At 47.5% G+C, this 22,023-nt stretch overlaps 5 protein-coding genes across 5 annotated transcripts; 3 read left to right on the plus strand and 2 right to left on the minus strand.

Annotated features, from left to right (window-relative positions):
• The first annotated feature begins 4,652 nt into the window (after positions 1-4,652).
• Positions 4,653-6,456, plus strand: J3458_020581 (uncharacterized protein). Its single transcript, XM_066122121.1, has 4 exons — positions 4,653-5,107; positions 5,194-5,229; positions 5,292-5,674; positions 5,745-6,456. The coding sequence occupies exons 1-4, from the start codon at positions 4,709-4,711 to the stop codon at positions 5,827-5,829; spliced, it is 903 nt and encodes a 300-aa protein (XP_065972747.1). The 5' UTR covers positions 4,653-4,708; the 3' UTR covers positions 5,830-6,456.
• A 361-nt stretch (positions 6,457-6,817) lies between these two features.
• Positions 6,818-9,462, plus strand: CHI3_2 (Endochitinase 3). Its single transcript, XM_007815929.2, has 2 exons — positions 6,818-7,864; positions 7,952-9,462. The coding sequence occupies exons 1-2, from the start codon at positions 7,201-7,203 to the stop codon at positions 8,401-8,403; spliced, it is 1,116 nt and encodes a 371-aa protein (XP_007814120.2). The 5' UTR covers positions 6,818-7,200; the 3' UTR covers positions 8,404-9,462.
• IDH2_2 (NAD-dependent isocitrate dehydrogenase) lies at positions 9,463-11,362 on the minus strand. Its single transcript, XM_007815928.2, has 5 exons — positions 11,144-11,362; positions 11,026-11,085; positions 10,775-10,861; positions 10,570-10,692; positions 9,463-10,491 (listed from the first exon to the last, which is right to left on the minus strand). Exons 1-5 carry the CDS (start codon positions 11,225-11,227, stop codon positions 9,700-9,702), a joined length of 1,146 nt encoding a protein of 381 aa, XP_007814119.1. The 5' UTR covers positions 11,228-11,362; the 3' UTR covers positions 9,463-9,699.
• A 551-nt stretch (positions 11,363-11,913) lies between these two features.
• Positions 11,914-15,295, plus strand: SEC5_3 (Exocyst complex component S5; the record flags this gene model as incomplete). The annotated part of the gene is made up of 3 exons (XM_066122122.1): positions 11,914-12,370; positions 12,432-14,527; positions 14,588-15,295. Exons 1-3 carry the CDS (start codon positions 12,055-12,057, stop codon positions 15,293-15,295), a joined length of 3,120 nt encoding a protein of 1,039 aa, XP_065972748.1. The 5' UTR covers positions 11,914-12,054.
• A 351-nt stretch (positions 15,296-15,646) lies between these two features.
• On the minus strand, positions 15,647-17,932 carry J3458_020585 (uncharacterized protein; the record flags this gene model as incomplete). Its single annotated transcript, XM_007815926.2, has 3 exons — positions 15,647-15,756; positions 15,833-17,338; positions 17,404-17,932. 3 exons carry the CDS (start codon positions 17,930-17,932, stop codon positions 15,647-15,649), a joined length of 2,145 nt encoding a protein of 714 aa, XP_007814117.2.
• Between the last annotated feature and the right edge of the window lie 4,091 nt (positions 17,933-22,023).

Raw genomic sequence — 22,023 nt, forward strand, 5'->3', positions numbered from 1 at the left:
CCCTTTGGGTCTCCTTTGGCCCTGCGTTAGCATGTCTAGTTTCCTCTGGTTGTCTGAGTCGTCTGTATCTGACTCATCCCAGTTGAGGGAATCGTCTGGGACTGTCACACGGATTAGGTCAAGCAAGGATTAGAAGCCCTTTGTTACACAAAGAGATCACGAGAACTATGGGGCACACTAGGCACGGGCCGTTCCTTTCATGTATATAAGATGGTCTCCCCTCGCCTTCTGGCTTGGAGGAACCAAGGACCTTTGACATCCTACAAGATTATCATTGAATTGAGCCCTTTTGCTTCAAGCCCTCTATTGAGCCCTTGTCACAGGGACAGCTTCGGATTCAGAGACCTCCCTAACAAGTATCCAGAAGGCTGACCGGAGGATGCAGGTGGATCGGTGTGTAGTTGCTTTACGGGGTGCTCGGGTGGGTGGGTGGTTAGGCATACCTTGCAGAGGTCAATATTGCACGATTCACAGAAGTGCCGAGTGGCTAGGGTGTCTTTGCAGTAGTTGCACTGATACTGGGTTGGGCATGTCGGCGGACAGCAAGATTCGCTTCGAATGGACACAACTTGTGACGGGCACGCAGCCGCACTGGGAGCCTCATCCTCTCCTTGCCCAAACTTATGCCCTGACGGGAAAAGGTCAGGGTTGAGAAGGCAGCCGGAGCATATTGCCCTCATAGAGTCCCAGATCCCGCAAGTACGTCGATTCGTAGCATCGAAGTATTGCCGGCAACGAGAGCATTTGGTACGGTTGTTCCTATCGTCTTGGTCCCCGTCTTGTTTTTGTTCCGTCCTTTCTCTGTGTCAAACGATCGTCTGTCTCCTGCCAGTCCATGACCTGCCCTCCCACGACCGATGCGACTGATCTACGAGCGATGGCCCTGATGAACATGAGTTGGCTGAAGCGTGGCTCGGACGGGTGCTCTCGACGCTCGCCCTGACCCGGGGCGTCTCGATTGACCGATCGGCGATAGGCTCTCGGGAGTCGGGTTGGAGTTAACGGATGATGGCTGCTCGTGTGCTTGGTTCCTCGTATACTCTTCAAGGGTCAGTGACGCTTGGCTTGCGACCGAAGGCGGACTTGACTGCCTCGCGGAAGCAGAGCGTCTCGTCACGTTAGTGTCTAGCGTCCGCACGCGCTGCTTTCTGCTGTAGTTGGGCGCCGATGCATAGCCTCGATTTCTCCTTGTCAGGAGCTCCTTGCCAAGTGTGTCCTGCGTCTAGTGATGGAACATGCTATCATGCTAAGAAGTGTTAAGGTTATCCTCGCCAAGTGTGATCTGCGTGCAGTGTGGATGTATTTGCTCGCAGTCTAACGGGCGCTAGAAGTGCCGGTACACGGAACATTGAACGCGAAGAAGATACATTAGCGTGGCGGTGCGGCACTAGACGAAGTATATATAAATTATATAAAATTACATATAAATTATATAAAATTATATATAAATTATATAAAATCACATATAAATTATATAAAATTACATATAAATTATATAAAATCACATATAAATTATATAAAATTATATATAAATTATATAAAATTATATATAAATTATATAAAATTACATAAAATTATATATAAACTATAAAATACTCTTTTATATATTAAAATATCTAAATTATATATAAATTATATATAAATTATTTAAAATCATATATAAACTATAAAATACTCTCTTATATACTAAAATATCCACTAGTATACGCAAATATCTTCGAGCACTAATCTTATCTGCACGATTCCTAAGTCTAAGAAAAACTACGCAGTCTGTCAACCCAATGCAAAAACTAGACTTGCACAAATCCGTTCGCTACTCTTATTAGCAAGCCACAATCGTCGTGTTCCAATGTGTTTCTGCCAAATTAGCCTTGGAACCTCTCAATCATCGTCACATCTCATTTCATTCCGCTATCGACACCTTGTTACCTGATGAGAAGGACACGCAACTTGTGATCACCTCTCACCTTGATAACAAACAACCAAAATACGATGCAGCCATACCAACAAATAATCATTGCTTTGAATTTTTTCTTCCTTCTTTCGTTCGGTTTCAAAGATCTCTTGGGCAGTTTTCTATGCACAATGAGCTCATGAGAAACAAGCGCAAGCAGCAAATAAATAATATCAAACAAAGCATACATAACGATACTCAACATGAACCATACTTCCGACCAACGATGGCCGGTATTCGACTGAAAAATATCTGCAACTTGACGTCTGATACTCCGTTGCCTTGTTCATCCCATTGAAATTGGATGTTGCACTGGATTCTGGGTTACTATACTTCAGTAATAGAGCCCCCATTCTTATATGCAAGCGCAACATTAAGACTTTGGCTGCGTGCAAGACCCGAGTCGAGGCTCTGTTCCAGCTAACATGGATTGCGAAATCACAGATCCCGGCCTACCCATACATTCGAGCAGAGAGACCATGAGGGCTTGTACAAGATACGGGAAACAAATTACGAACTTAAATATGAACAAACTTTCTTCAATCTCTCAGCCATATAAGACTTGTAATATCCGGAGATTCCCAAGGGATGAACCAATCAGGCTGTATGTTGGCAGGCCACTAGGACAGTCAATCTGGGCGGATGGTCGTTACGTTTGGTGATAGGTCGCAGACGGTAACCAAATGATCAGAGTCAAAGAGTCAAAGCTGTGCACTTGGGTCAATGTAATGATGGTTTTAAAGACTAAGGAGCTAGAGGCTATCTATGAAGCGAATTTGGGGTTTCTTTATACTATTGTTGGATCATGTCCTTCGCCCGGGACAGTGGGATCTTAGTGATTGTGACAAGGGCTCAGTGAGGGCTGGGAGTCAATAGCTCAATTCATCTAATAACAGTCTTTGTTATCATAGGTCCTTGGTTTTCTTAAGGCCTAGATAGACTAAAGAGCTCTATAAATGCAAGAAGTCGGAGAGAGCTTTTGTCCTGTGTCCCGTGATCGTAGCCCTCGTGTAACCGTGTGACGGTGATCCTGGATCGATAACGATCCATCCTCGTTGGATCGCCACAATCTAACCCTGGCACCGCTGTGCTCTGATAGTGACGGGGGATCCTGCATGTCATATACTAGGTCCGATGCCAACGTGAGCCCTTGCCATAGGTGTAAGCAAAGCTGCTGCTGCTAATCAATTTGAGCTATTTGCGTTTGGGTTGCTGCTGCTGGGCTCGTTGAAGCTATTGAACATTTCATTCTCAGCCCACCGATTTCCTCTCCCATACATTTACATAGAGCGACTATGAGGGCTTGTACACAATATGGGAAACAAGTAATAGAGGTAAATATAAATACAAGCCCTACTCAAAGCACACAGCACTCATTCCTATAAATACCTCACTCGCCTTTCACTCTTCCGCGCTTTGGTTGATCGACGTTCCAGCTTGCGATTTACCGAATACCAAGACAAGACAGGTATTTCCATTCCCACCCTTTGGAGCCAGCCTGAAGCTAACGGGAGATGTGTTAGAAGGATTACGTGGTTCTTGCAGTCCATCTCTTTGGTCACAGAGTCTATGGACACAGGCCTTTGAAGACAGCAGGCCAGTCATATCAACGATGTGTCTTCAATGCAAACCCCTAAAATCTTCAAACAAACCCTTTGTGGGGGGCCGGGCCCCCAGCGCGTATTGTTGCGTGCATCGTCAGACGGTTTTCGTACGACGACGCAAAACGTCTATGCACCGACTACATTCGCAAAAAATCTGTCATCTGGAGAGAGAATGACATTGCCATGGAAGTTTTGGACGAGGCAAAGAGAGTGGTCTCGGACTCGCGGAATAAGGACAGAGCGAAGCTATGGAGTGAATGGCACAACATTTGGTCCGACATTGCTCATCGGCGAAGACGCACTGGATCATGCAGTTTCCGGCTTTCCTTTTCCTGGGGATACGCGCTGGGAGAACTAAGGAGGATGGGATTGAGGGAGCAGAAATAGCACAGGCAGCGCGTCAAGGAGATTCGCAGGAGTGCCTTGCAGAGCTTGGATGACGAGTACATTGCCCTGTTGGAATCTCGGCGTTTGGGAGTAAAGGGCCCTTGTCAGCAATCGGAAAAGCGCTGCATCGACATGAAGCGCTGCCTCCAGCATCTCGGGCAGATGGAGACCCAATTGTGGGATATAACGATGAAATCAGCTCACTAGTGACGTCCGAGGAGTCGAGGACTCAACGGCGTCTGACACATGGTCACACGAGGGCTGCAACCACGAGGGCTACGATCACGGGACCCAGGGCACAAGGATAAAGACATCCCTTTGATGTGATAAGGTGCCGCTGCTGTAGCTGCCCCGCTTTTCTGGATTACTAAGGAAATACCTCTGGTGTAATAGATAGCCGTGTTAAAGGTGAAAAGATGATAGGTGTAAAGTACCTTTTATAACTGAAGTCCTTTTATTTTATTTTCATATAATTTCTTAATAAGTCAAGTACCTTTTTATATAAGGTTTTTAATTGGTTAAAACCCCAGTCTGATACAAGAGTGGCGCCTTATCACATTCAAAGGGATGGGGCCTAGCTTTTTGGTCATGTCTGGTAGGCCTTGAGCCAAGCATCCAACTAGATCAGTACCTAGCTAGGTATCGCGCTCTGTACTATAATATGCTGTGCTGGGGTTATATTTTAGTGTATACTTCCTGATGTCAGCCGCTTCAACCTCCCATCGTAGAGTTCCGGTATTCATCCTTTGCGGCTCGCCATCTCATGTTCAATCCTGGGCACGCATTCGCGCTTAGTCTTCTCCTACCCGCGGTTGTATATCTCGCCCCGCTGCTCCTCAATCTCACATGCTCGTCAGCCTGCGTTGAGTCTACGCCAAACGGACCTCGGGGTACAACAACAGACGCGAGATTTCTCTCCTCCCACTCCGCCTCTTCATCACATACCGCCACCATGAGCGCCGCATCGTCGGCTTCGTCAATTCGCAGGGTGGCTCCGCTGGTCATCCCGGCCGTAGGTCGCCATACTGCCACCGTCGTCTTCATCCATGGCCTGGGCGACACTGGCCACGGCTGGGCTGATGTTGTCAAATCTTGGACACGCCAGTCGATGAATGAGATCAAGTTCATTTTGCCGCACGCGCCGCATATTCCTATTACCATGGTTAGGCATATCCTATCCGGACATCTGGACTGATGAGCCTCGGGGCGGCCAGGGACATGTTTGCTGACACTTCCGGTGGGACGTAGAATGGTGGCATGCGGATGCCAGGATGGTTCGACATTGTAAGTTGTATTTATACGATTCAAAATGAAAGGAAACGCCTTTTAACTGCGGACAACGATAGAAATCTCTCGTCAAGGGTGCAGATGAGGATGGCCCTGGCGTTCTCCAATCCCGCGAGTATCTGCATGGCCTCATTCAGCAGGAGATCAAGGACGGCATTCCTGCCGACCGCATTGTCCTCGGCGGCTTCTCTCAGGGTGGTGCCATGAGCATATTCGCCGGTCTGACAGCCCCAGTGAAGATTGGCGGCATCGTCGGTCTCTCGTCGTGGCTTCTCCTCAACCAGAAGTTCAAGGACTATGTCCCTGACGGCAACATCAACAAGGACACCCCTATTTTCATGGGCCATGGTGACCGTGACCCTCTTGTGCTCTATGAACTTGCCAAAGATAGCGAAAAGGCTCTGAACTCGATGGGTTACAGCGTCACTTTCAAGACGTACAGGTATGCATGTTCCCGGCGAGGCGAGCCCGGATTCTGAAGACAGAGATGATGTGACTAACAAATCACTCAGGGGAATGCAGCATCAAGCCTGCGCGGAAGAGCTTAGCGACATCGAGGCTTTCCTCAACAGCAGATTGCCCGCAAAAGGACATTGAGTGCAGCCTATATTACGAGTAGATACAGCGCACTGAGCCCACTAAGGACTGCTGGGCTAAACTACCTTCAAGCCAGTTTAAATTTAGATGGTTCGTAAATACAGACTTATACCGTAGACGAATGTCTCGCTGATGGCGGCTGGACCGAGATCATGGCGACCTTCTCAGCTGATGGGTCGGCTCCTCCCGAAATGTGCCGCTTATGAAAGCCGTGATATTTATAGGTGATTGAAAATGATACCATGCCAACGTCGACTTGCTAATCGGTCGGCCACTGAAGACTCTAATGCTGGGAATGGGAAAATGGGCCGTGTTTGGCCACCGTCAACTCTTGTTTGGCGCTCAGTTTTCGATGAAGCACCTCAATGCGCCGGTTTCTCTCTCCTCTTGGCTGGCTGTAATATCATGCCCTGGTTTAGCGCCATCTCCGAGAGCCACAACCCTCAATCTGATCTTATTCAGGTACGGAATAGGCCAATACATGGAAGATCTGTCCCTTGGTCCGGCAACGACACGTTTCAGCCGAAGTCAAGAGCTTGTCTCCGCACGCCTTGACCTCGGCGGCGCTCAGCTCTCTCTCCACGGGCTTACTGGAAATCATTTTGAATTCATCCACGTCTTTTATCCCCACAAACTGATGACGACTTTCGTTCCGGAGACATGTGGTTGTTCCTGTACTGGTGTTTTCCCCTTGCATCTGCTCGTAGCAGGCGGCCAATATGTTGGCTGATGACCCGTCCCCATATCGGCCAAGCCGGCCCAGTTCCGTCTTGGTATTAAGATCGTGGTAATATAGCGTTTCGGTCTACTCAACTGCTCAACGCGCATCACAGCCTTTCCACTCCTTTCACAAGTAGCACTCTCTCATACGAGATCACCACTCGTCCGTACACCGAATGATGTTGCTTTCGCCTGGCCAAGTTCTACATACCTGGGTCAACCACTTCACGACTCACCCATTTACGTTCCATGTAACGTTGTCGGCACACTTGAGCTTCGGCGTCCCCATTTTGAATAGAAGGTCGGAGTACTTCGGCAGGGGCGGCAGGAGAGAACTCCACGATGCATAGAGTGGTGGTTGCAATCACCATGGGCAGAAAATACCACCCTCCCTGACAGGATTGGGAGCTAATGACCGCGCTGGAGTCCAGCACTGCGTACACGCGACAATATGACCTTCCGGATTCTGTCCCATAGAACCCCCACAGCAAGCTGCGTGGGGAACTGAAAGAAACGCTGTCTTGTTGGAGGGGTTTAACATGTCCGCAGACTGGCGACTTGCTTATTCGGGAAGCATGCTTTACCTGATTCTTCAACTCTAGGAGTATCTCAACATGAACCCGTCCCGGGATAAATAGAGCAGAAGCTCCTATGCTCCTCGCGGCTTTTATTGAGCCCAAGGTTGTACGCAAAGAAGAAGATCTGGTCATCTTCCAGGCAGTCCCTGCATATACTCCCTTTCTGGTCATATCGTCACTCCCTATCAACCCTGGTGGTTTACAACGTCTTGTCATTCTCACTCCGGAAAACAGAATGTTTGTTAGAAACGCACTAGCTGTCACTGGCCTCCTGGCTGCTCTCACTCAAGCCGCCCCTGACGAGGGGAGAGCCTCCGGACACAAGCTCACCGTCTACTGGGGTGCCGAGGATGACACCACCACCCTGGATGACGTTTGCAACGACTCTTCCTATGATGTTGTCAACTTGGCTTTTCTGAGCCACTTCTTCTCCGCCGGAGGCTACCCCAAGATGAGTATCGGCAACCTCGACGGCCCCTCGCAGGCTCAGAAGAAAGCCGGCGCCACCGGTCTTCAGGACGGTAGCTCCCTCGTCAAGTCCATCAAGAACTGCCAGAGCAAGGGCAAGCCTGTGATTCTCAGCATGGGCGGAGCCACAGATTACTCCGACGTCCAACTAAACTCGGACGCTCAGGGCCAACAGATTGCCAACACTGTCTGGAACTTATTCCTCGGCGGTACTGACCACAAGGAGCTCCGTCCGTTCGGCGACGTGAAGCTCGATGGCGTCGACCTGGGTACAACATTCCCTTCCTTTCCCCCCCCCCCCCCCCCCCCCCCCCGAGCCACATCTCCATCACAACCAGCACACTAACACCCACCAGATAATGAAACAAACGACGGAACAGGTTACCTCGCCATGACCAAACAGTTCAAAGCCAACTTCCAAAAGGACACATCTAAAAAATACTACATCACCGCTGCCCCCCAGTGCCCCTACCCCGACCAATCCGAGCCCCTTGACGTCTGCCAGCTCCTCGACTGGGTGCAGGTGCAGTTCTACAACAACGGCAACTGCAACATTGCCCAAAGAGGGTTCGCCAAGGCCGTCAAGAACTGGTCCAAGGGCATTGGGAGCGGCGTCCAGCTGTACATTGGGGCGCTGGCGAGCGGCGCTGACGGCGACGAGGGCTACGTCGATGCCGCTACGCTCAACAGGGCCGTCAACCAGGTCAAGGCTATGAACCTGCCCAACTTTGGGGGCGCCATGTTGTGGGAGGCCCAGTTGGCGGTTAAGAATGGCAACTACCAGAAGAAGATTAAGGCCAATCTGTAGGCAGACTGACTGGGTTGATATGATTGGATGGGGCTTTTGTACATGCCAATTTTTCTTTATTTATATTTGCTTCATTTTTGTTGAATATTGAATGGCATGTAACCAGTTTCGATGTATAATTGTGTTGTGGTCGCTGGCTTTTGATGTTGTAGCGTCTTGGTTCACGGGGCGGATAGGAGCCGAAGAACGATACGTCTTTGAAGACATGGTACTAGTCAGCTACTTCTTTAAAGAGCATGGTAGCCCCTGTTTTGCTATGAGATAGGCAGCTAGATGGCTTGCACTGGTGTCCTTGCACTGGTAGCAAATGTGATGAGGATAAAATCACCTGTGGGCATATGAGGAGCTTTACGGGCGTAGAGTAGGTTGCGTTTGGGATATCTTACCAGACAGCTGATGTCTATGCAGAATATCAACATGGCTCCTTGGGAAGTGCGTCTTGCGACGTACATGCATATATTCGAATCCACCAACGCTTACGTGCCTCCCTTGATCCCCTCCCCAAGTAATTCTCAGACCCTCTGTTGAAAAATATGGAGAGGTGAGTCCAAAATATCCTCTCGTGTCGAATGATCTTGGGGTTAATGGGCGAACCCTGGCAGAGGTAACTGCTCGTAATTTTATACAGCATCATGATAATCGCCCCCCTGTCAGCCCTCTGTCCATCGTCCACCAACACCCGGAATCAGGCGCCTTCTTCGTGGAATGGGATGATTGCGAAACTGGCATCATGGAGTGACTCATAAAATAGGTAATCGAACGATACATAACAGGAGGCATCGCCTCTGCTGCCTGGCAGGCCACTGTAAGTCTTCATCCGAAATCTGCCGTTAGCGCCCATCACAACTTATCGCGTCGTGGCCCCGAAATTGTGTGATTTACGTGACAGACAGCTATAGAAATACATCTTACCATCATTAACGACCGCCTCTCAGTAGCCCTGACCAACAGTCCATGTACGATTGTGGAGGTCGCTAAATTGACAAATACAACTACGGCTACACCACCAAGGGTCACATATCCTGGTAGGAATGCACAGGTCCAACTCAAATAAATTCAATTCATGGCGCCGTTGCCGCATGTTGCCCGGCTCTTTCTTGGTACACTCTACATAAACACTACCCTGAAGTCTTCAAAACTTAACAGCGCGGGTGTCGGTAGATATCGGTTGTTGTGGCCAATGAACAGACGCATTGATCTTTGTTCATGGCCATGCAATGATGTGATGTCGAGGTCATAGGTATCTAAAAATGTATAATTGTTGTGACATGGGTCGGAAGGCTGGAGATGATCCGTTTACAGCTTCTCAATAATGGCGGCAGCGTACTCGTGAGTCTTGGCCTTGCCACCCAAGTCGCCAGTCAGGGCCTTGCCTTCAGCGAGGGTGTCGAAGATGGCCTTCTCAATGCGAGCGGCGTGCTCGGTAAGACCCATGTGTCGCAGCATCATGATGGAGCTGAGCAGTAGGGCGGTAGGGTTAGCCAGAGCCTTGCCGGCAATATCGGGAGCGGAACCATGGACAGCTTCGAAGATGGAGCACTCGTCACCGATGTTGCCGGAGGGAGTGAGACCCAAACCACCAATCAGACCGGCGCACATGTCGGATAAAATGTCACCGTACAGGTTCGGCATGACGAGGACCTTGTCGTTGTAAGGGAGAGGGTCAGTGACCATCTTGAGGCAGGTGTTGTCGAGGAGCTCAGCATCAAACTCAATGCCCGGGAAGTCCTTGGCAACCTCCTTGCCAACATTCAGGAAGAGGCCGTCGGACATCTTCATAATGGTAGCCTTGTGGACGACGCGGACCTTGGTGCGGCCAATGGACTGGGCGTGCTGGAAAGCGAATCGGAGGACACGCTCGGAAGCCTCGCGCGTGATGAGCTTGATGCTCTGAACAACACCGTCAACGACGACGTGCTCAATGCCCGAGTATTCACCCTCAGTGTTCTCTCGGATCAGGACAGTGTCAACGTTGTCGTACGGGGTCTTGAAGCCGGCGACGGAGCGGCAAGGTCGCAAGTTGGCAAAGAGGTTGAAAGTTCGGCGGAGGGTGAGGTTAAGAGAGACGTGGCCCTTGCCAACAGGGGTCTACAGCCAATTAATCAGTCTCGACTTGTTCACTTCGCAATCAATTGGTCGCTAGAAGGAAAAGAAGCAATCGCCTACAGCAAGAGGGCCCTTGAGAGCAATCTTGTTCTTCTTGATGTTCTCAATGGCAGCGTCGGGGATAGCGGTCTTGCCGTCCTTTAGGATAGGGGTGACGTCACAAGATTCCCATGCAATGGGCGTCTAAAATAAAGAGCCTGCGTATTAGCAACGAGCAACTGAAGGCTACTGTGCGTTGGCGAAAAGTACCGTGGTTGCGACGAACCTTGGCAGCGGCGAAGATGTCCTTGACGGACACGGCGATCTCGGGGCCAATGCCATCACCCTCGATCAAGCTGACCAGATAGTTGCCCTGCAAAATTACCGTTAGCCTCAGAGTATATTGCTTAGTGATACGAGACAAATGGTTGTTTTCCTGAGTGCATTTACCCGACCTGCAGGCATCGTGGGACACCTGAAGCACCACGTCACACACATCTGACCAAAACAACGAAATCAAAAATCAAACACACGTACCTGGGCATCCTTTGTCCCCTCGTACTTGGCGACACGCTCGCCAGCAGTCGAGTAGCAACGCTGCGCAGTCAGTCGTCAGTAAGAAAATCCAAACGAGCAAGCTTCGGGATGTCCGTACAGCAAGTGCCCAAGAAGCGCGGGGAGCAGCGCGCAGGCATTGCCTGGAGACGGCAGGGCGAGAGATAGCTCGGATGGCCAGCATCTTGATGCAATATAACGTGAGCAATAGGGTCCCAAGAGAAAAAGCAAGCAGCAAAGCGACACTGGTGCCAGAGCAGATATGGAGGGAACAAAGGCAAGGTCGGAACGCCCCAAGGCGTAGAAACTTTTGGGAGTGGACAAATTCGGGAAGCCGTCGATAAGGAGCGGATCGAAGTGTGGCTTGCGCGTGGGTTTTTGCGGCCGAATTACGGAGTACTCTGCGGGCACAACGGAGTACCCCAGTGTCTACAGGCCTATGAATCAATGTAACATGCCACGCTCTGCGCCCCAGCAACCGATGCAAGGGCCGGGTGAGGAACTGACAAATCGCAGGCCGGGTGAGAATCCAACAATGGAGACACTAGCCACACCATGTGCAAGCTTGAAGAAAGAACCTGTGGCGTTGATCCATTTTGCACTGTGTTTTTTCCCTCGCCATGCCGGATGTTTGGTCGGTCCAGCGGCTCGGAGCCGTCGGAAATGCGTGGTAGCACACCGAGCCCGAAGGTGGCCGATTGAGGTGACCCGGACGAGGCTGCTGGTCAACGAGTCCACAGTCAGCCGCCGATCATTTGTGGCGCATGACCATCAGGGCAGCCTTCTGTGGCTGAGTGTTTCAGCGGCTGCTAGCCACTTCATGCCGACGTCACCTATTCCTGAACGCACTTTCCCAAAATCGGGGAAGGTGGCCGTAAAGCCTAATCTTGTCGTGCTAGCTATCAGAGGAGAACTTAGACTCCCGATCAATTTTTCTGCACCTACTCAACTTTTATTCCGTTGATAGCATGCAGTCCTACGAATAGCATTTCAGTCTCCTGAACGCCCATCATGGCTGATTACGAACGAAAAGTGCTCGAATTCTACCAGCTCCCCACTCCTTACCCCGAGAAATGGCCCGCAGAGAAGGATGCCGAGGAGGAATCCGCCGAAGATGACCACGGCGCGAAGAAAGATCGGCGAAAGTCGCGTTACGAAGCCCTCGAATCGGCCTTTGGGGCCCGGAGAAGCTTTGTTGGGGAAAATGGACAAGGTGGAATAGGCAATCTAGTACAAAAGGATGAGCCAGACCCCTTAGGAACCTCGGACAGCGTTGTGAGGTCGTTGCAGCAGCTGGGCCTGCCGGTACAGGACGATGCCCGACTGAGTGCGTGCTCGTAGCTACCATCCAACCATAAGATATAACCCTAATGCTAATCAGTCGCTAGGAAACCGATTCATGCTTTCTTCCACCACCTTCTCCCCGGCCCTGTTTCTCTCTCAAATGCACTCGAATGCCGATACCAATACCTTGTTGCAAGGTCTCGATGTTCTGTCGCAATCGATAGATCAGAAGTCAGCATCGCTCAAAGTCCTTGTCGAAAGCAACTTTGAGCGTTTCGTGAAAGCAAAGGCAACCATTGACAATGTCTACAAGGAAATGAAGTATCGCGGCGTCGACCCGGTCCAGCAACGACAATCCGGCCGCCATTCACGCCATGTCAGTCGTCCAAGCGTTGGACGCAGCAGTGCTAGCGGTCCCGGCATGGGCCTCAATAACCCTCTCTCTCCTCCCATGCCAGACAACCGGAAAAAAAATGCCTTGATCAAGGAAAGCGAATACGGTGTCATGGGTATCAAGGTGCCACTCCTAGATGTATCTGCCAAGGCAGAAGATGTTTGGGGTCCTGCGCTCGGTGGTCGTGAAAAGGAGAAACACTTGCGCAACGTCTTAGCCTGCTTGGATGATTTTAGGGATCTCGTCGAATTGAGTGCAACTGTGGCGGACAGTATTAAGCGCAAAGACTATGACACCCTGGTGGAGAGCTATAACCGAGCGAGAAGGTTTGCCGACGAAGCAAAACAGCTGTCTAGAGAGCTCAATGGGAGGTCGCCAAGTGACAAGCAATTATACAAGTTGGTTCTTACGGGACGTATGTGGAATGACGTGGATCAGCAGGTACAAGCTTTCAAGAAGGATATATGGAAGAAGTTGGGGTCGCTACACTTCTCAAGATCAGAAAGCATGGGTGGTAGGCAGCAGGATCAGCACATGGAGCTGATTGGACTGTTGCTCGAGCTGGGTGTTGAAGACAATCCCATCTGGGTCTGGCTTCAAAGCAGGCATGATCACTTACGAAGCAAGATTCAAGGTTCAGCCGATCGGTCCAAAGTCGAAATCGAGGTTCTTCGACGCAGACTCGCTAACAACGAGAAACCGGCACCTCAAATCTTGGCCTCGTACTTGCGAACGCTAGGTCGTCAATCCATTGAAGGCAAGATTCCATCGTCGGATTCCACCGACGTCATTGAACTCTGGGACAAGATGCTTGCTTTTTTGGCCGGTCTCATCTCGTCACAAGGCATTCTGGGAGAAGTAGTAGAGTTTTGGCAGACTGCTCAAGGTTTCATTAATGGCAAAACACAACAGTCTCTCCCAGTGGGATACAATGGAGAGTCCCGAAGCCAGCATCAGCTTTCACCGCAGGCTGTGGGTGACTTGGAAAAGGGAATGGTCGAATTGGTTGAACTTTTGCGAGAACACGTCCACGCGTTCTTTGTCGAGATTCCACCTGAAGATATTTCGCTATTGTTCTCGCCTCCACTTCTATCGCCGATGTCTCCCGCTTCTGCAGGCGGTGTCAACAACGCATTGTCGCCGACTTCGCTGCGCGACCCTAGATTCAATTTTGACTCCAACAACCCCCCGCCCCCTTCACCCAAAAGGGGAGAGTCGTGGGAAAAGCTTGCGTTCTGGCCGCCGTGGTCGAATTCCATCAGCGGCGTGGAGTATCTCTCCAAAATGTTATCTTTGGTTGGGTCAGCTGCTGCTGAAATGGCCAGCCTCAGCCCTGTCTCCTCTGGTGACGACCAGGTTGTTGAGCAGCTGAAGACTCTTGTTGGTCTATCCAGAGATCGTTGCGTCACTGCTCTTTGCGCTGCATGGAATCGTGATGCCGAAAATATCAAGTACGTTGAGGATTGGCAGCGTCCTGCGGAATCTGGCGATGTTACGCGCATGCCCGCAATCTTCGCCGCGTTTGAGGGGGCCGTATTGTCTGGGATGCAGAAAATCCTCTACATTCCTGAAGCAATGGAGAAGCCTGGCGCAGAAAATATTGTCCTACCACCACCAACAAAGCTATTGCAAATGGTTCGCAGTCAATACGTTACCACATTGTATAAGGCGCTGAGTGGGATGGTAGAGAATGCGGAGCGATCGCTCAAGAAGAATGACGACGAATGGGCAGTTTCGCAGGATGTTTCACCGGCATATGTGCCTAATTCCATCCCCAGCAAGAGTATCCTGGACGCTGGTGATCGAGTAAGTCTCAAACCACACACCCGCTGTAAATCACCTCTTTTTGTTGACCACAGACAACAGAACATTCGCATGCTCCTAACTCTCAGCAATCTCCAAGCCCTCCGCTCCCAAGTCGTCCCCAGCCTCAATTCGCAGTTTGAAAATGCCTTCTCCGTCAAACTCACCGACGAATCCAAAACCATCCGCGACGTCCTCGGCCAGATCGACGCCCGCCTCTTCCAATCATACACCAAACAATCTATCGAGACCCTCCATGCGATCATATCTGCAGGTCTCTCCCTCGCCGACTGGGAACCGCCGGTGAATACCCGCCCATCCACCGCAAAACCCTACATCTACGAAGCTCTCCTTGCCCTCGTCCTCGTGCACTCCCAGGTGTCCACCACTGCACCCTCACTCACCTCCCAAGTATTATCATTCTTGCTCGAGCAGACGTCCCTCCAACTACTGGATGCGTTCCGCAAACGTCCCCGCTACTCACTTGAGGCTCTTATGCAGGCTACCCTCGACGTAGAGTTTGTTGCCCAAACGCTAAGCCAGTATACCACTGATAAGGCCTCAGAGCTGCAGAGCCAAATTTATCAGGAGCTGGATGGGCGTTCGGATAATGACGCTCGTGCTAGGTTGCAAAGCGAGTTACCTGAGATGAGGAGCATCCTGAAGAAGCTGAGGGAGGCGACTAAGGCCGAGTTTGCGTGTTTCAAGAAGCAAAAGCGATCGGGGCCAAAGGTTGACCCCGGAGCCGCGTCGAGCAAGGAGCAGGCCTGAGTGTATGGAACAAGATGATGTAGCGTATTGAAACTGACAGTCAGCATTTGCATGGATATCAATTTTTCAAGGCATTTCAGTCACAAGGATTCTCGCCAGTTTAGTAAACAGTTACAGTATCTGAAAAAGTAGCTCCTAGCTCCCTACCTGGGTAGGTATGCAGCCATATTACCTCCTAGTCTGAAACATGGCTCACCACCACAAAAAGCAAGTAAACAAAGCTCGCGCATCATTTGTTTCATCTACCCCGATCCGAAAATCACCCCAACGCCAGAAAAAGGTATCTCTACATGATCCATCCATTCATTATCCGTTAACGCATAAGATTGTCAAAGCCTGCAACTCGTCCAATCACGCCGGCGCATTAGGGAGCAGCAAGTGCGAGCAGAACATCAGTTCGAGGGAGCGCGAGTCCGCCGGGGAGAACTGCGAGCCGCGCTGGCGAGCTTCAATAGTGTCATCTGTCAAAGAACAAGGAAGAGTCATTAGCTGGAATGAAGGGTTGGCCAAGTTGTGGGGGTGGTGGTGAATGCCTACACTCCATGTCCAGGTCCTGGAAATACTTGACGACGACAGTATCCTGGTCCTGCGTGGCCAGCTTGCCGTCCGCGCCGCGACACGTCTGCGGCAGCGCCTTGCGTATCGCCAGGAGCATCTTGATCAGACCGGCCAAGTTGCCGCCCTGCTGGGTGAAGACGCTTGGGTCGCGCTCGAGCGGCCAGCCGGGACGAAGATGGTCTTGTTCCCAGGCCTTGAACGCCCACGTCGACTTCTCGACGCAGTTGAGGAATATCAAGGCCGCTAGGTAAATTTTGAAGCCGACCCTGGTTTTGCTGTCTGCCAACTGGCGATCCATGAGGTTCAGCAGAGCCTTGGAGGTGCTATTTGCCTTGCGCTCCGCCGCGGCGTTGAGCTGCATGCACATCATGGTGTAGATGTCTGCGTCGCTTTCGTTTTCCTCCTTGATGGGACGCCCGTGTTCGGAGTCGGCGCTGGGCTTTTCGACGATGCTCCACTGCCGCTCGCGGTCGATGCTTTCCACGAGCCCCCATAGCTCAAGGGCCCTTTTGAGCGGCTCGTCCGTCTTATCGGCAAGTTGCGACTTGGCAGTTTCGAGGGTGACACGCATGAACTTGGACGGCTCGCGCTCGATGAAGAGGTCTAGGACGTCGCGCATGTAGCTTTCTACTTTTCCGGGCACGTCGTCCTTGTCTTGATCAATCATGATGACTTTGTGGAGGAATTCCTGGGCCTCAGGTGTGACGCCTTCTTGCTGGATAGGCTCTAATAAGGCCGCGGCGGCGGCTAGAACAATGGTCTTGTTGGTTTCTGCAAAGTGGGACACTTCGACTACGGCGCCGTCATTTACCAGGTGTAGTTGCTCCTTGAGCATGTTGATGCGGTTTTGGGATAAGACGACTTGGACTCCGGCAGAGTAGAGATCCAGTTGCTCGTGTAAGCGTGAGCGAACGCAGCCCGTCATCCAAACGCGAGGGGAAAGGACTTTGCGGCAAGTGTCGCACGGCGTGCCTTTGCTGCAGATCTTGCGGAGAATACGGCATCGGATACAAGCCCCTACCTTGCGAACCTCCTTGACTTCTTGACGTCTGGCAGGGGTGAACTTTGATCTGAAGTTGCGGGATCGCCCATTAAGTACGCCTGAACTTGTGTCCATGCGAACGCCGCCTCGAATCAGCGGGAGAGGCGCCACCGGCGGGTTGTCTGTAAGAATGTGAGCTGGCGATGTAGCTCTACAGTAGGTCATTTCTCCCCAAGGTTGGATAGCGGTAGTATCGACGGCCGTGGTAGGAGTGCTGTCGGCCACCGCCGCTCCGGCGCTATCAGCAACAGATGGAGATGTAGGGGTTGCATCGCCATTGACGAGTTGAGGGTCGAGGAAGGACGGGTTGAGTCGAGCAGCAGCGGCCACCGCGACAGAGAGGTTAGTCGCGTCAGGGGAGGATTCGCTCGCTGGCAGAAGGGCCTGGAGTCTTTCTTCTGGGGATAGTTCCGTGGCGGTGGGCGGAGGTGTTTGGAAAGGTGCTGTGCCGGTTACACGTTAGTATCTCCTGAAGCTGGGCACCATGGGTCTGCCTGTTGAAGCTCACCCTTTTTGCCGGTTGCCTGCGACCGAGTAGTTTCATTGCTGGCGGGCGGATTATAGAGAGTATACTGTTCCTGTAGTTCGAATCGCTCTTCATTTTGGGCGCCGTTTGCTTGTGGCTGCGCCGCCGGGGGTTTACTTCCGCGGCTATTCTCATTCAAGTCTACCTGGCGCGAAGCCTCTGCCAGAGTCTCAAGCGCACTCCATCCCTGAGGCAGCGCACTCGGAGATGTCTGCTGTCCATTAGCTTGAGCTGCAGCCTGGGCCGCCTGGGCCGCCTGCACTTGTTGGTGTCGCTCGGCAGCCGTTCTCGCTTGTGTGATGCCATGGAGTTCGAGGCAGGCTCGCATGCGTTCCGAGTCGGAAATGGCGGGGCATCGTTTGGTAATGTGTGTTGTCAAACTGTCGATTCGACCCTTGGGAAAGTTCTCTCCGCATTGCTTGCACGTATGAGGGTATCGATTGCTGTTGTCGTTCAACTTGGGCCCGCGCTCGAAGTACTCGAGGATCAGAGGGTTCGGTCTGCGTCCCATTGCGGGCTGTTGGGCGCGTTTCCCACCGTCACACGCTTTTGGGATGCGAGATTCACGGCGGAAACGCCTTTCCTAGTACGTAGTAGTCGGTATCTCCGTCAGAACGCCTCTGAGATGAGTCGATTGGCAACTGTTTGAACGCGTTCTGTAGTGGGATGTAATGGTGATGGATGATGGCGGGACGGATTCTGCCTTTGTTGACCGACAAAATTTCTCACACCGCCTGCTTTCTGTCAGGCCCACATTTTGGGTCGGAAGTGGGTCCGTCGTCTTGAAGCTTGGCGTCACTACATGCACTCCCTAGAGGACTAGGAGAGTACTTGTCAAGCAAGATATCTAATAATTATAATTATAATTATGTAGAAAATTCTTAGAAGCTGTATTTCAATTGAATTGTGAGTTAATAAATGCTTATAAAGTATAATTAATAGGATATGTAGAGTTGCTATAAGTGTGCTTCTTGGCATAATGAGTTAGGGTTAGGGTTGAAGTGATTCCTCTCCGAAAAGGAAAAAGTAGGGGGGTTATAAAATGGATATTATTTGCGATATAGTAACTAAGCTTACAATTCAGACCCTGAATGTTTAGCCAGGTGTGACATAGCAAGGGGGGTTCAAGCCAATGAGATATCACTATTACAGAGATGTTACGAACGTCACCAAACGCGGGAAGGACTGGGCCGCACCAGGGAAGGCAAAGCCATAACAGGGGAGAACCAAGACGTCACGTGCCAGGTCACGTGATTATGAAGTGATTAATGGATCACCTATTGATTATTATGAGCCAAGTGATTATTAGATCACTTATTAATCGCTATAAGTTAGGGATTAATAAATAAACAAATAATTAGGGTAATTATAAGTTTATAATAGAGAGATAAACAAGTACTTAAAGAGGGGGTATTCTATTATAATAGATAGTTTAGTTCTCTATTAATTAATTTAAGTAATAGTTTTACTATTAAGAGTTATACTCTTAACGGCCTTATTATAATACTACTTAAAAGCTACTCTATAGCATTTAACCTAACTTACTTTCTAAGAAATAAACCTATTATGCCTTAAAACCTAAGCTACTATTACATTTTAATTAATTCTATTTAATAAGTTACCTTAAAATTTTAAGTAGTAATAACTTCTAAGATATTTACTTTAAGCGAAAAGACTACTAACCTTAGGGAGATAATAAAGTACCTTTATAATAAGATTACTAAGCTTAAGAAGTAGAATTGATAGCTTCTCGACTAATAGAATAATCTTTACGAAAAACTTAAGGTACGAGAAGAGGAACTTATAGTAGTTTAAAATCTCATATTTATATCCTCTATTAATAATAACATGCTAAAATTCCCTAAGCCTAAATCATATAATAGTTACAAGGGTAATATAAGAAACTTTCTTATATAAGCCTAAGCTTACCTACGAGTTAACGAAAAAATCTATATAATATCTAAGTTATAGATTCTTTGTATTAGTAACCTCTTAACTAGGAAAGTAATAGAATAGTAGGAGCTAACCCTTTACACACATCTTAAGCACGGCGTTAAAGCTAAAGTAGAAGTTATTTATATCTTCTTTAATTACAAAACCTTTAAAGAACAACTTCTCGCTACATTTAAAAACCCTAATAAGTATAAAGAAGCTACACGATAGTTTACTTAACTTAAGTAAACTGAATCTATAGCTTACTACGCTAGGGAGTTTAAACGCATTATAGTAAAACTTAACTAGAATACTAAACCTAAAATAAAAGTTTTCTATTAAGGACTTAAAGAAGAAGTGAAGAATAACATTTATTAAGAAGATTATCCTAAGTTATTTAACGACTTTATTAAAATGGTTATTAAGGTAAACAACCATTTATATAAGCAACGTTACGAAAAAAGTCACAGGAAATTCAGATTATATACTAGGTTTAATAAACCTAATAATAGTAAGCCACGCTAAATATTAATAGTATACAAGTACTACGCTAGACCTATAGAACTTAACGCTATAAATAAGGAAAAGGGGAAAACTTATTATAATTATAGTAAGACTAGATACTTTACGAATAAATATAGAGCCTTAAAGAAGCTATAAAAGCTAATTCCTAAAGGTAGAAAGCTTTATACCGTAAACTAAGAAAACTTACCCACGCGAAATTTTAGTATAGTAAGGAATAAAGAAAGCCTTACATTAATAAATAATATTAGTTTAAATAAAGATTAGGAATTTAAAACCTAACTAGTACCTAATAACTTTTAGGAACACTAAATACCCTTACTAAAAAGTAAACCTTTACTAGAATAAATCTAAGAAGAAGAGAATTATTTAACGAAAAAAGACGAACCTAAAATTAAATATAAACTCCTTAATTAAACCTTCTATTACGATAATAATTACTACACGCACCTTAATAGTAAGTAAGTGTTACGAACGACACTGCACAAGACACGGGACGGGACCGCACCGGCTAGGACAGGCACGACCCGTAGGCACAAGAAGAAGGTAAGGGCACGTGACTAGCCACGTAACCTAAGAGGCGATTAAAGAGGTTAATGTTTAAATATATTAACTAGGAAGGATTAAACCGACTAAACCTTAAGCTAGTCGATTAAGGTTTAAAGGGATTAATGGTTAAGCTAATTAATTTAGGACTATAATAAAGAGATAGACGAATACTTAAGGAGGAAGTATTCCTATAGTTAAATAGTCTAGTTCTCTATTAATTAATCTAAGTAATAGTTTTACTATTAAGAGTTATACTCTTAATAACCTTATTATAATACTACTTAAAAGCTACTCTGTAACATTTAACTTAACTTACTTTCTAAGAAATAAACCTACTATGCCTTAGAACCTAAGCTACTGTTACATTTTAATTAATCTTATTTAGTAAGTTACCTTAAAACTTTAAGTAGTAATAACTTCTAAGATATTTACTTTAAGCGGAAAGACTATTAACCCTAGGGAGATAATAAAGTACCTTTATAATAAGATTACCGAGCTTAAAAAGTAAAATTAATAGCTTCTTAACCGATAGAATAATCTCTACGAGAAACTTAAGGTATAAGAAGAGAAACTTATAGTAGTTTAAAATCTTATACCTATATTCTCTATTAATAATAATAATATACTAAAATTCTCTAAGCCTAAATTATACGATAGTTATAAGAGTAATATAAGGAACTTTCTTATATAAGCCTAAGCTTACCTATAAGTTAACGAAAAAATCTATACGATACCTAAGTTATAGATTCTTTATATTAGTAACCTCTTAACTAGGAAAGCAATAGAATAGTAGGAGCTAACCCTTCGCGTATATCTTAAGCACGGCGTTAAAGCTAAAGTGAAAGTTATTTATATCTTCTTTAATTACGAAACCTTTAAAGAATAACTTCTCGCTATATTTAAAAATCCTAATAAGTATAAGAAAGCTATACGATAACTTACTTAACTTAAGCAGACTAAATTTATAGCTTATTACGCTAGGGAGTTTAAACGTATTGTAGTAAAACTTAATTAGAATACTAAACCTAAAATAAAAGTCTTTTATTAAGGACTTAAAGAAGAAGTGAAGAATAACATTTATTAAGAAGATCGTTCTAAGTTATTTAATAACTTCGTTAAAATGGTTATTAAGGCAGATAACCGTTTATACAAGTAACGTTACGAAAAAAGTTATAGGAAATTCGGATTATATACTAGGTTTAATAAACCTAATAATAGTAAGCTACGCTAAACATTAATAGTATACGGGTACCACGCTAGATCTATGGAACTTAACGCCGCAAATAAGGAAAGGGGAAAGACTTATTATAATTATAGTAAGACTAGATACTTTACGAATAAATATAGAGCCTTAAAGAAGCTATAAAAGCTAATTTTTAAAGGTAAGAAGCTTTATACTATAAACTAAGAAGACTTACCCACGCGAAATCTTAGTATAGCAAGTAATAAAGAAAGCCCTACGTTAATAAATAATATTAGTTTAAATAAAGATTAGAAATTTAAAACCTAACTAGTACCTAATAACTTTTAGGAACACTAGATACCCTTATTAAAAAGTAAACCTTTACTAGAACGAATTTAAGAAGAAGAGAATTATTT

Source organism: Metarhizium acridum, assembly GCF_019434415.1.
Source record: "Metarhizium acridum strain ARSEF 324 chromosome Unknown scaffold_574, whole genome shotgun sequence".
NCBI lineage: Eukaryota > Fungi > Ascomycota > Sordariomycetes > Hypocreales > Clavicipitaceae > Metarhizium > Metarhizium acridum.

Bases quoted from the DNA above. Each gene is read 5' to 3' on its own strand.
- J3458_020581 (XM_066122121.1), top strand. From the start codon at position 4,709: ATGTTCAATCCTGGGCACGCATTCGCGCTTAGTCTTCTCCTACCCGCG. The intron at 5,108-5,193 runs GTTAGGCATATC...GGTGGGACGTAG, and splicing joins CGCATATTCCTATTACCATG to AATGGTGGCATGCGGATGCC. The intron at 5,230-5,291 runs GTAAGTTGTATT...GGACAACGATAG, and splicing joins TGCCAGGATGGTTCGACATT to AAATCTCTCGTCAAGGGTGC.
- CHI3_2 (XM_007815929.2), top strand. From the start codon at position 7,201: ATGCTCCTCGCGGCTTTTATTGAGCCCAAGGTTGTACGCAAAGAAGAA. The intron at 7,865-7,951 runs GTACAACATTCC...AACACCCACCAG, and splicing joins GCTCGATGGCGTCGACCTGG to ATAATGAAACAAACGACGGA.
- IDH2_2 (XM_007815928.2), bottom strand. From the start codon at position 11,227: ATGCTGGCCATCCGAGCTATCTCTCGCCCTGCCGTCTCCAGGCAATGC. The intron at 11,086-11,143 runs GTACGGACATCC...CTGACTGCGCAG, and splicing joins GCGCTTCTTGGGCACTTGCT to CGTTGCTACTCGACTGCTGG. The intron at 10,693-10,774 runs GTTCGTCGCAAC...TCTTTATTTTAG, and splicing joins ACATCTTCGCCGCTGCCAAG to ACGCCCATTGCATGGGAATC.